The sequence below is a fragment of the Strongylocentrotus purpuratus genome, unplaced genomic scaffold (assembly GCF_000002235.5).
Source record: "Strongylocentrotus purpuratus isolate Spur 01 unplaced genomic scaffold, Spur_5.0 spur5_scaffold_3, whole genome shotgun sequence".
In the NCBI taxonomy this organism is placed as follows: Eukaryota; Metazoa; Echinodermata; class Echinoidea; order Camarodonta; family Strongylocentrotidae; genus Strongylocentrotus; species Strongylocentrotus purpuratus.
In genome coordinates, this window is record NW_022145609.1 from 20798888 (window position 1) to 20812673 (window position 13786).

Below are 13786 nucleotides of genomic sequence, written 5' to 3' on the forward strand. Positions count from 1 at the left end.
TTGCACTGGATTTTCATAAGCAAAGAATTATAATTTTCAGCATCAGCATCACTTTCCATTTGTAATGGTGTGTAATACGTTTGAAAATATGTTCATTAGTTATAGGATGTTGTCTGCGTAAGCAGGATTGGACCCTGATGTTACATCATCAAAACATGGCCAAACTTTCTTGTGAAACCATCGTATAAGCCAGATCCTGAGAATTTCCTTATTTGTGTTAATTTTTTGTCATTATCTGAAAAGTAGTTGACCTAAAACTTATGTGAATATCATCTGCAAATTTCCTGGTTTCTAGGGATAAATTATTGGTCATATTTCATACTTTGTAATTTTCATTGAATATTCTCTGTAACTCTGTAATTTGAATGGCACAACTATGTGTGTATATCGTCGCCTGGGTGGCAGAAGGGTGTTAGCTTAAATTTCAGGTTAAAAAAAAGAAACATTAGGCAGAAGGGCGTTAGCACTAATTCGCCTTTTATTGTTATGAAACTGACTTATTTCTGAGAGAAAAAATTGTGGCCGTGTTCTACTATAACATTTCTATTAGTCTTTTAAGTTTTGAACCAATTTTTCGGACAGAAAGCAGTTTAAATATAAAACAAATTTTTAAAGGGGAATAATTTGAAAAGTAGTTTTCGAGTCGCTAACGCCCTTCTGCCACCCGGCCGACGATATGTGCGGTAAGTTGCTTTTTTGTGTGTGGGGGGGGGGGGGGGATTAAATCATTGACTTCTAATAATATACATCTTTACTGCTTTCTGATAATAATCCAAACTTGTGGAGTGTATTTAGAATTGGTTCGATTGATTTGATTATATTTTTTCTATTGATTTGTCCTATTTAATACATCAGGGGGGTGTTTAACAAAACTTCTAAGTCAAACTTATTTCTAAGTTAGACTTAATAGAATTATGGAAAGCCATTTGTAGACTTAAAAGAAAACATATTCAAAAGCAAAAAATTCAAGTAGTTTAGACTTTTCATAAATTCCACATCAAGAACATGATACTTCCCATGATAATAGAAAATATGATTGATTTACAACTTTTTATGCCTTTTTAAAATACCTTTTACAAAATATTTTCAAAGATGCTAACCGCTTTCCGTAATTGTTTAGTCCAACTTTAATAGAGAGAAGTTCAACTTAGAATCTTTGTGAAACACCTCCCTGTTCTACCCCTTGTTAATCATTGACTGGTGTAGGTAATGGAGAAGTGCGATTGGTTGATGGCCCCTCCGAACGGAAAGGGCGCCTGGAGATCTTCAAGGACTTTCAGTGGGGCAGCGTCTGCGATGATAGCTGGGATAGAGCAGCTAGCGAAGTGGTCTGCAGGCAGTTGGGCTTCTCTGGGAAAGCGGATTACTTCACAGCCGATCAGAAGGGGTATGGTACTGTGGAGGGCCTGATTTGGCTCGATTCCGTGACGTGCTATGGGTATGAAGAGCGATTGGAATACTGCACTGACAGCGGCTGGGGAGTGCATGACTGCACACATTCAGAAGATGTAGGTGTAGCATGCGACGCCACAGGTGAGAATACATAAGGGCGGATCAAGAATATTGTAGCATAACTAGTCCAGTAAGTTAGTAAGACATAGAGGGCGTTACTGATAATTGTGAAATATATATGTGCATGGACATCGTAAGAAGTCGGTCAGTCGATGTTGAGCTGTCGTTGCGACAGGTACAAGAAACTATATAAAGTTACCCAAACTGCCAACACTCTGTAAGTGTTATTTCTTTAGTCCTGTCAGATAATCTGTGATTGCGGGAGTAAGTGAATGAGAGCTAATCCACGTTATTTCTTACACGATATACTTTTGTGAGAGCCCACTGAGAGATATAGTTGATGAATGATTGTCGAGAGCGTGGACCGGATTTTGACAGACTGCAAGGCAGAACGCTACCCCGGCAGAGCCCGGTTACGCCACACTGGTGGCAGCGGTGGGATTGAAGCAACGTGGCCGAGCAACTCAGAACGAACTCCTCCAATAGCGAACCCGGAAGTAAATTGGCGCCTACGCATACAGTGACAGTGCCTACACGTAGGAGGTATAGCGCCTATACGTGTTAGGTATAGCGCCTATAGGCGCCACGTTGGAGGTATAGCGCCTACAGGCGCCATGTTGGAGGTATAGCGCCTATAGGCGCCACGTTGGAGGTATAGCGCCTACAGGCGCCACGTTGAAGGTATAGCGCCTACAGGCGCCACGTTGAAGGTATAGCGCCTACAGGCGCCACGTTGTAGGTATAGCGCCTACAGGCACCACGTTGGAGGTATAGCGCCTATAGGCGCCACGTTGAAGGTATAGCGCCTATAGGCGCCAGGCAGTGACAGCGCCTACGCGTTGGAGGTATAGCGCCTATATAGGCGCCGGCAGATATAGCGCCGAACTGGAGTTTGTGTTGTCATAATTATAATAGAGAATCCTATAATGGCTGCTCAACGAGTGACTATGGAGGATGAAATTGTGATGCTTGCAGCGGAGGTTCAGCGTGGAGATGAGGATCTTCGACAGTCTAAGATGGAGAACCAACAACTCTTAGAACAGAATCGACTTCTCAGTCTGCAAGTGGAGAGGCTACATATGGAGCAATCTCCAATAAGTTTTCCCAACTACTTCCAGGGTGAGACAGCGCCCACTACAGTTCGCAATGAACAGGATGTGACGGAGGCTCATCCAGGAGCCAAAGAGGGAATTTTTCGTGCGGCAATGTCGGCTCCAACCAGCACTCCTACAGCTGCTCTTTTAGCAGATAATGGGACGCCAGTGGCAAGCCTCCTACATAGACATGATTTGGACATGCCTAAGGTTGACACACCCAGAATGAGACCCTTAAACTATGAGATGCGCAGACCCGAGGTGCTGAAAGATGGAATGGGATTTCAGCCACATTCAGTCGTCAAGCTGAATAAGCCTAACATAACTCCTGACAGATTTGATGGGAAGACCCCATGGAGGGATTATGTCAGCCATTTTGAAGCCTGTCGGATGGCAAATAGTTGGAGTGATGGTCAGGCGAAAGTGTTTCTTGCAGCCAGTCTCAGGGGGGCCGCAATAAAGATCCTGGGTAACAAGACAGTAGATACGTCACATATCACATATCACGAACTGGTGAATCTCTTAGGGAAGAGATTTAAGCCCGGACAGTTAGCTGAGAATTACCTCCTGGAACTGCTACATAGGCGCCAGGGGCCAAGAGAGACCCTACAGGAGTTAGGCCAGGCCATAAGGGATTTGTCTACATTGGCATATCCAGAGCTAAGTGAAGATGCTCAGGATCGGTTGGCTAGGACACATTTTTCGGAAGCAATAGAAGACCAATCTATCAGAGAAGGAGTTTTGCGATCAAAGCCAGCAACAATGGATGAAGCCATTCAGGCAGCCCTTGCAACAGACAACTTCTTCAAGCTAGAAGAACAAAGGTCTGGCCGGAGACAAAGGCAGTCAAGGGCTGTGGATGTTGATTCAGAGGTGACAATCAATAAGATCTGGGAAGAACTCAAAAGGATGGAAGAGAGATTTCTCAAACAGGAAACACCCATCAGAACTAGTGAACCAAGACAATCGAGACCCAATGCCTACAAGCGGAGGAAAGCAACAGAGACTGATGAGTGCTACAAATGCCATGAGCATGGACACTTCCAATGGGATTGCCCTCAGGGACGGGGAAGTCAGAAGCCTTCGGGAAACGGGACCCAGCCGACTCAGGAGCCCGGGAGAAGGCTGGACGAGAACACGGGCTCAGGAGAGACACAGAGTCTCTAAGTGGAGCACCTTCTATAAGACAAGTAACTACAAATTACAGATCGGACAAGGCACGTTGTGGACTCTTTGTTGAAGTAGAGGTTAGGGGGGTGAAGGCAAGACTTTTGGCAGATTGTGGAGCAACGGACACAATTTTGTCTTCATCCTTGTATCATCGGATCTCTTCAGCAAAGAGACCAAATCTCACTGGGGTCAAGGTCAGGAATGCAGACGGTAGTAGCATGGAGACATTAGGTATTGCTTGGCTTGAGCTTGGGTTGGGAAAATGCAATTTTCTCCTCCAGGTTGTTTTCGGTAATACCGATCAAATTATTATTATTATTATTATTTATTCGGCAAAGGAAAACATTACATATCAGTGTACACAATACAAAATAAGACATAGTTATCAACCATTCGAACGCCAGGGACAGAAAAAGTTAACTAAATTACTGTGGCATAAAGCCTCCTGTCCCAATTCCAATGGATGATTTACATAAAACAGAAATAAGAAGTTTAGCCTTGGGTTACCTTCAAAGTTGAAAAGTAATTAGGGCCTATTAAACAATTATAAGTGATGTAATTAAATGCAAAATGCGGTATCATTATTTCAGATACATTATATAATATTAATCAATTACAAACAAATGTATAGGCTAATTAACATTTGGCACATTGAATAAGTGTAGGAGATGTTGCTGTATATGGCAACATATTAAAATATAAAATAGCATATTAAATAGCATATTATAACCGTATCTCCCCTGACAGCAAGGAAAGAAGATACTATAGAAAATGAAAGGAAACTAAAAGAGACAAAGGATTATCAGTGATACATTTTCTTGAAATCAAAATTACAGTGTATATTTAGGCCTGTACCATAACAGGATTCGACATGACCACACAATCCCAATATATATATATATCCCATTCAAGGTTACAAATATTCATAACACTGACCTATACCAAAAGATAAAATTCCAATGAAATATATATGACCCATAAAAGATACAGGTTACAAATATCTATAATACTGACCTATACCCATGATACCGGAAGAACAGTTCCATAACAAAAGAACATCGTTATTTTGCAATTATAAACACGTGCGTGTTAACAATATAATAAGCGGGGGAAATATTAAGGAGGAAAGAAGCAAGAAGAGGCGGAAGCAGTAGAATTTAGTATTCAGTTTAATATAAAACCACTCAACCGCATCCCATAGGAAAGTGAAAAGTATGCCGCAGACCTGCCGCAGACTTTTAGTCTGCAGCAAAGAGTATGCCGAAGTATGCGGCAGAAAGAAATTTTGCTGCAGACTTGCCGCATACCAGTATGCCACAGGAACAGTCTGCGGCAGATCTGCGGCAGGATGAAATTTTGCTGCAGACTTGCCGCATACTAGTATGCCACAGGAACAGTCTGCGGCAGATCTGCGGCAGGATGAAACTTTACTCCAGACTTGCCGCATACTAGTATGCCACAGGAACAGTCTGCGGCAGATCTGCGGCAGGATGAAATTTTGCTGCAGACTTGCCGCATACTAGTATGCCACAGGAACAGTCTGCGGCAGATCTGAGATCTGCGGCAGGATGAAACTTTGCTCCAGACTTGCCGCATACTAGTATGCCACAGGAACAGTCTGCGGCAGATCTGCGGCAGGATGAAATTTTGCTGCAGACTTGCCGCATACTAGTATGCCACAGGAACAGTCTGCGGCAGATCTGCGGCAGGATGAAACTTTGCTCCAGACTTGCCGCATACTAGTATGCCACAGGAACAGTCTGCGGCAGATCTGCGGCAGGGTGAAACTTCGCTCCAGACTTGCCGCATACCAGTACGCCACAGGAACAGTCTGCGGCAGGTCTGCCACAGGAAATCCCATTAAAGTCTAATAGGGCCAATTGAAACCAATCATCTCATGCATATTCATTATTACTTTACACGTGTGACAGAAAAATACATCTATCATGATTTGTTAAGCAAATTAAGACAATGCACATCATTTTTGTGATTTCTATTTTCCTTTTGCCATTATTAACCAATAGATTATTTTGTCTGATCATGTTACAATAACATTCACGTTTAAGCAATAGATATATTGATTACTAACCAAGAAACTATGATTACTAACCAAGAAACAATATACATATTTAGTATATATATGTGTACGAGCCTGTGTCACTTTAAATGTTACTCATGAATACACTTCAAATGATCAATGTGATGAAGTTAATACAATTGAGAATAGAATACACCTAATTGGTAATATCGATATATATTGGTATTACCTAATTGGTAATATCGATATTGCCAATATCGATTATGAAGTATCAATTAGTTTATCACTGGTTCTTCTACATGCATACTTTATTGCCACGTACTGGATATGAAAGAGTATGCGGCAGGTCTGCAGCAGGTCTATATGAGATATGAATATTCATGACGAAGAGTCTGCGGCAGGTCTGCAGCAAGTCTGCGGCAGACCTGCCGCAGACTCTCATCATACTGAAAGAGTATGCGGCAAGTCTACAGCAAGTCTGCGGCAGACCTGCCGCAGACTCTTCATCATACTGAAAGAGTATGCGGCAAGTCTGCGGCAGACCTGCCGCAGACTCTTCATCATACTGAAAGAGTCTGCAGCAGCATGCCGCAGACTTGCCGCATACTCTTTCAGTATGATGAATATGATGAGTATGATGAGTATGATGAATACTGAAAGAGTATGCGGCAGGTCTGCAGCAAGTCTGCGGCAGACCTGCCGCAGACTCTTCATCATACTGAAAGAGTATGCGGCAAGTCTGCGGCAAGTCTGCGGCAAAACTAATTTGCATGTGAAAAAGATGACTGTCTGCGGCAGGTCTGCTGCAGATCTGCGGCAAGTCTGCCGCAGGAGTATGCGGCAGGCTCATTTCTTTCCTATGGGATATTATGCTCCAGCCTCCTCTCCCCTCTTACCCTTTCAATCATTTAAATCCCACACTGGCGGAGGTGACACCCAAGCGCAGCAAGCCAGGTCGACAAGGAAGTCTCGACCACCCCCGTGCGCAAGGACTCGGGGAGTTCGTCCCAGTAACGAGGAAATGCGTTAATTGCAGAGCCGTGCATCCGTTGAGTCCGCGCCCGGAGATGAACGAACCTCACCTCATCAGTTCGACGAGCATTCACCAATATGGCACGCCCGACAGTGCCGCATTCAATAACACGGAACAACGACTTAACAACATAAGAGATCAAGCAATATTTTCGGCGGGATTCAAGGGATTGCCAATTCAGAAGTTGGAGCCTATTCTCGTAAGACATTTGTTGGCGTCTTTGCCTAAGGGCAACTCTAGTAGCTCGACGTTGTATCGTTTCAATTTTATTCGAAAGTAATTTTGTGTGTAAATGCCAAACTGGTTGTCCATATTCAAGTATGGGTATAACAAGAGACTTAAAAATAGAAAAGATGGTGTGAGGAGCCAGTGACCTGGTGACTGATAAAACAAAGCCCAACATACGATTTGCTTTGCGGGTGATATATTCTACGTGGTTATGCCATGTTAGTTTATTGTTCAGCATTATGCCGAGATATCTAAACTCTGTTACTGATTGAAGTAGGGTATTGTTAAGAGTATAATTTGGGATACCGGGCTGTCTGGAACACGTGATGCGCATTACTTTCGTCTTTTTTTTCGTTAATGCGCATTTTATTAATTATACACCATTCATTGAGTTTGTCCAGGTCATTTTGGAGAATGTGCATATCTTGAACATTTGAGATGGGTCTATAGACTAATGTATCATCTGCAAAAAGTACACATGGCGATATGGTTTGGGTTAAAATGTCATCAATAAATAAATTAAATAGGGTGGGGCCCAACACACTCCCCTGGGGCACACCTGATAAAACAGGAAACCAAGATGATAGTGCACCTCTGTGAATAACTCTTTGCTCCCTATTACACAAAAAGACCTTATCCATTGCCATAATGATCCTGAAATAAAATACCTTGAATTAAGTTTTTGCAATAATACATCATGAGGCATTAAATCGAAAGCCTTTTGGAAATCGAGAAAAATCGCATCAATCTTTGGAGGGGATGGTACATCTAAGATACGTAGCCAACGGTTTGTAACGTTTAGCAATTGAGTGACGCACGATTTACCTTTAACAAAGCCATGTTGATTAGGGTTGAGTAAACGATATTCTGTTGTATGGTGTTGGATTTCGTTCGTTATTACTTTTTCAATGATTTTACACACTACGGATGTCAGTGCAATCGGTCTATAATTACTAGGTAAGGAGCTATCACCAGCTTTATGTATCGGGGAAACATTGGCCTGTTTCCAAGACATTGGCAATTGACCAAGAGACAAAGAAATATTAAATAACTTGCATAAAACGGGTGAAATTGGAACAGAACACATTTTCAAGAGGTTTGGGTTATGTTATCCGGACCAGGTGATTTATCATTACGCAGGTTTCGTATCACCTTAGAGACATCACATGTAGAAATATTGACATTCTGTAAATATGGTACGAATGCACTGTGTTCCGACCTGGGTTCGGGAATATCATTACAAGTACTATTTGGAGTGAACATGGTACTGAAATAATTGGCAAACACCTGTGCGATCTTGCTCGGTTCATGTTCGGGTAATCCATTGTTGTCAATTGAAAGGGGAGCACGGTTTTTCCTCTTACTACGAACAAATGCAAAAAACCTTTTCCTATTATCGTCACTATCTGATAACAATTCATTCAAATACGAATAATACGACTTGTTTATCAATACTTTCACTTGGTTACAAAGTTCCCTATACGCCTGCCAACTATCGTTGGTATTCAACTGTTTCGATATCTTAAACATTCTATTTTTCTTACTGATCATTTTCTTAATGTCAAGTGTTATCCAGGGGCTTAAACGGTTATTGCGGCTTTTTTGCGGGGAATACAATCACGAACCGCTGCATCAAAAATATCCATAAAACCATCCCAAGAATTATCAATATTATCAGTATCCATAAATAAATCCCAAGGAGCATAATACAGTATGTTATTGAAATGTTCTGTGTCAGCCTTGTTATATTGTAGATAGTCACGCAAAATTTGTTTTGGCGGAGACATCTTTTTCAACTTGACCTTAAAACAGATCGCATGGTGGTCGCTCGTTACTGGATTTGCTTGAGTGCACACATCCAAAACCAAATGCGGGCGATTAGTAAATAGAAGATCTATTATTGTCCCTGTGCGAGGATTGTCGGGTGATCGCCGGGTGACGTCATCGACCATCTGACAGATCTAGAGATCCATTGATGACGTAATGCGCTCAAGATGCTGGGCTCTTAGGATTGGACATACTAGTTCCAAATGGGGCAGTTCTTGATTTTAAGGCCAAGGAACTCCGGATCATGGGAGAGAGAATCAAATGTACTGATGTACGAGGAGGTGCCTTTTGCTCCAGGGTTGTGGTGGGGAAAACCGTCAGTGTACCACCTGGTCAGGAAGTTGTGCTTCCAGGTCACGCTACAGGAGCACCAATTGGGACAGGATTTGCCCTCATAGAACCACCGGTGAACGGTGAACTCCTCAATAAGGGAATTGCTGTCGCACGGGTGGTCGTAGAAACCACAACAGCAACCCTACCTATTCGAGTCTTCAATCCAGGAACCAAGGCATGCATGATCCGCAAGGGTACATTAGCAGGGCATCTTTCTGTCATCAGTGAGGAAGATATAGAAGAGTGCAGAGGCAACACACTACCTGCAGAAGGAAGCTATGTAGTCCCTGAACATCTCAAAGATCTTTTTGAGAGGAGTACGGAAGGAATCGATGAGAAGTTCCATGAGCAAATTGCCAAGTTGTTGTGCGAAAATCAGGATATTTTCGCAACATCCGACACAGACATTGGAAAGACAGACTTTGTAAAACATCAGATCAACACGGGAGATAGTCCCCCGATTCGGGAGAGGCCCCGTAGATTCCCGCCCAAGGAACAAGAGGAAATTGATCGACAGATTCAGAACATGCTCGCGGATGACCGAATAGAGCCTTCGGACAGTCCGTGGTCATCTAATGTCGTACTTGTAAAGAAGAAGGATGGGTCAAAGAGATTTTGTGTTGACTATCGAAAATTGAACAACTTGACAATCAAGGATGGATATCCGATTCCTTGCATCGATGATTCGCTGGATACACTTGGAGGCGCCAGATGGTTCTCAACTCTGGACCTGGCCTCAGGATATTGGCAAGTGGAGTTGGAAGAAGAAGCCAAGAAGAAATCGGCCTTTGTGGTGAGGGGAGGACTGTATAGTTGGAAGGTGATGCCTTTTGGCTTATGTAATGCTCCCTCTACGTTTGAAAGACTGATGGAACGGGTCCTTAGAGGTCTGCATTGGGAAGTACTCTTGGTGTACCTGGATGATGTAATAGTATTTGCAAAGACAATTGCAGATGAGCTGGCTCGGCTTGGCATGGTTTTCCAGCGCTTCCGGCAGGCAGGTCTGAAGCTGAAGCCCAGGAAATGCCACTTGTTCCGGGAGAGTGTTCTGTATTTGGGACATGTGGTGTCTGGGGAAGGCATCTCTACAGACCCGGAAAAGATCCTAGCGGTGAGGGATTGGCCAGTCCCTACAAGTGTCAAGGAAGTCCAGAGTTTTTTAGGACTCGCTTCCTACTACCGAAGGTTTATCGCAGGATTCGCCAACATTGCCCGCCCATTACATCGGCTAACCAGGAAAGGCCAGACATTCTCCTGGACAGAAGAGTGTGAAGATGCCTTCCAAGAACTTAAGAAGCGACTGCAGGAGTCACCAATCTTGGCATACCCCGACCCAAAAGAGGCGTACATATTGGATACAGACGCTAGCAACAAGAGGGATTGGAGCTGTCTTGTCTCAAGTGGTTGACGGGAAGGAGCGAGTCATATCCTATGCTAGCAGGGCGCTGCATAAAGCAGAGAAGAATTACTGCGTCACTAGGAAAGAGTTATTGGCCGTGGTGGTATTTCTGAAGCAGTTCCGACAGTACTTGTATGGTCAGAAATTCACGGTTAGGACTGATCATGGGGCACTCCGTTGGCTCTTGAATTTCCGAGATCTGCAGGGACAGATGGCTAGATGGTTGCAAGTAATAGCAGAGTACGATTTCAAAATCGTGCTCCGTGCTGGACAATCACAGGCCAATGCAGATGGCCTTTCAAGACGACCTTGTCCTCAGTGTAAGCGGAATTTCGAGAAGTCGGAAATCGCTGATGGACAAATAGCACCGGAAGTGGAGGTACCCCGAGATAGCGAAGCGGAGGCAAGAGCGGTTACGATAGAACCCAGCATCAGTAATGAGCAGATGAGCCAAGACAGGCGCAAAGATCCTTCAATCAAGTGGGTCCTGGAAGCAAAGCAGCAGTCAGCGGACCGGCCGGATTGGTCAACAATGGCTTCAAAGTCCAAAGTGGAGAAGTCCTATTGGAGGATGTGGGCACAGTTGGAACTGAAGCAAGGCGTTCTCTACAGGAAATGGGAATGTGACCGATGCCAGAGGATAACATGGCATGTTGTCTTACCAGCGAAGCTTCAAGAGATGGTTGTGAAGGAATTGCATGGTGGCAAGTCTAGTGGACCTGGGCATGAACAAAACCAGAAATAAAGTTCGCATGAGGTTCTATTGGGTAGGAATGGATGCTGACATCCGCTCGATAGTTCGGCAGTACGATGTTTGCGCCTCAAAGAAGTCACCGACGAAGAAACGGAAAGCCCCCTTACAGCAGGATTGTGTTGGAATGCCCATGGAGAGGGTAGCTCTGGACGTGGTAGGTCCTCTTCCAGAGACGGAAAGAGGAAACAAGTACATTTTGGTAGTGGGGGACTACTTTACCAAGTGGATGGAAGCCTACCCGATACCAGATCAAACGGCTGTAACGGTTGCAGACAAGTTGGTCAACGAATTTGTCTGCAGGTTTGGTGTGCCTACAGTACTACATTCGGATCAGGGCCGAAATTTTGAGTCGTGCGTCTTTCAGGAGATGTGCCGCGTCCTCGGCATTCACAAGACCCGTACCACCCCATACAACCCCAAGTCGGATGGACTCATTGAGAGGTTTAATGGCACTCTGTTGAACATGATCTCAATGATGATAGAACCACATAAGCGACAAAGGGATTGGGACGAGAAATTGGCAATTGCATTGTTTGCCTATCGCAGTGCTCCCCAAGACTCCACCAGAGAAACGCCTAACATGCTCATGTTAGGGCGGGAGCTGCATCTACCAATTGACCTGACGACAGAGGCCTTGAAGGGTGACGAGGGTGAAGAGGGTGATCGATGTGAAGACGGATTATGCGTTTGCCCTGAGGCAACGAATGCGAGCAGCACACCAGAGAGCCCGAGGCAACTTCGCGGAAAGTGCCCGGCGCCAAAAGAAGACCTATGATGCGAAGGCAGAAGGTAATCCTATGGTAGAGGGAGAGTTTGTTTGGCTCCACAACAAGGCAAAGACCAAAGAAAACTCCCCAAAGCTTCAAAGAAAATGGGAAGGGCCTTATCTCTTTGTTCTGAAATTGTCTGACGTCACTTGTCGGATACAGGGGAAGAAAAATGGCAAACTGAAGGTAGTGCATGTAGACAGGTTGAAACCCTACCAAGGGGTACCACTTCAGTCTTGGCTAGAGACCAATGCAAATCAGAGCAATGATGCTCAGGATGCTCGAGACATAGAGGAGGAGGTTGACCACGGCGATGAGGAAGCTACAAACCATGTTGAACCCCCTGAACCAGCACCAAGAAAGCTTCCTGTCCCAGCTCCTAGAAATCCTCCTAGAAATAGGAATCTCCCTAGTAGATATGCAACATAAGCACTGATTGTTATGTAAGGTGTAACATATTTGGATCTGCAACTAAACCAATCTATCTGCTGTTTGTGTCTCTTTTATGTAGAATTTCAAGATGAGGGATCGAATGGCTAACGAGAACAACTTGAAGTGCTATACCTGTGGGGAGTTCTTCTCGCATAGGAGGAGTCTAAATCGCCACATAACGGATGTTCACCGTAATCGGTCCTATTCCTGTGATATCTGTGGAAAGGAATATAGCCACAGGGACAATTTAAATACCCATCGCAGAATGTGGCATGACCAGGAGAGAGAGAGGCCAAGAGACAGGTGCCAAGAGGGACAGAGAGATGTTTCCAGAGGAAGGCAAAGAGAGGTCACAAGGAAAAGGCAGAGGGATGTGTCGAGGAAAAGGCAGAGGGATGTGTCGAGGGAAAGGCAGAGAGATGTTGCCAGGGAAAGGAAGTATAAGGAGGGATTGTCGAGGCACTGTACAAAGGAAGTGAAACCTACGAATGTGACGCTGACTACACCCGCCAGCTCCGGGATCGATGCTATTGAGATCCGCGTCTCCCCATCGACGCAGGGAGCGGTGGACGCGGTAGCTGAGCCGAAAGGTAAAGTGCTAAGCATGATTCGGCAGATGGAGGAGGAATCGTCAGACTCCGAATCCGACGATTCTGGGGAATCAGCCACCTCCGATCCCCAAAAAATAAAAGTAGGGAAGGACATCTCTGCCCTGGAGATGAACAATATTTTGCCGGGCAACCTAGTTAGTGTAGAGGAGACTAGCTCCTCTACATATTTTTGCGGACAGACAAAATTGATTCAAGAACAAAAACTGAGGAAATATCACATGGTAATATAGGTTTTCCCGCCCAACTTCGTAAACTTAGCATCCGAATTAACGTTACGTTCATTCAAGTTCGTGCGAAATTGAATGACTATGTAGATCAACATTCAAAAAGCTATTTGCGTCGTTCAATTTGATTTAGTAGCATGCGATTTCATACTCTTGTCACGGAGACGTGCAAAATGAGCATTCAATTTAGAAAAGCATGCAAAGAGCATTCAAATTCGTGCCGGACAGACGGTGGTATGTATTCGTGCAGTCAAATTCGTGATTAGGCATCCATATGTAACATTTGTGCATTGCTTTTCATTTGATGTTAATTTGTCACTTAATATACTTCTGTTTGAATAATTTAATGCGAAGTTTACTTATA

The 13786-nt window shown here is 44.1% G+C and overlaps 1 protein-coding gene across 1 annotated transcript in view; it reads left to right on the plus strand.

Annotated features, from left to right (window-relative positions):
- Window positions 1-13059, plus strand: part of LOC580940 (deleted in malignant brain tumors 1 protein) — a 37935-nt gene extending 24876 nt beyond the window's left edge. The window contains exons 7-8 of the mRNA XM_030995634.1: window positions 1207-1533; window positions 12667-13059. Of these exons, the coding sequence (XP_030851494.1) occupies window positions 1207-1533; window positions 12667-12695 (356 nt within the window). The 3' untranslated portion in view covers window positions 12696-13059. The remainder of the gene's footprint in view (window positions 1-1206; window positions 1534-12666) is intronic.
- Window positions 13060-13786: the final 727 nt, after the last annotated feature.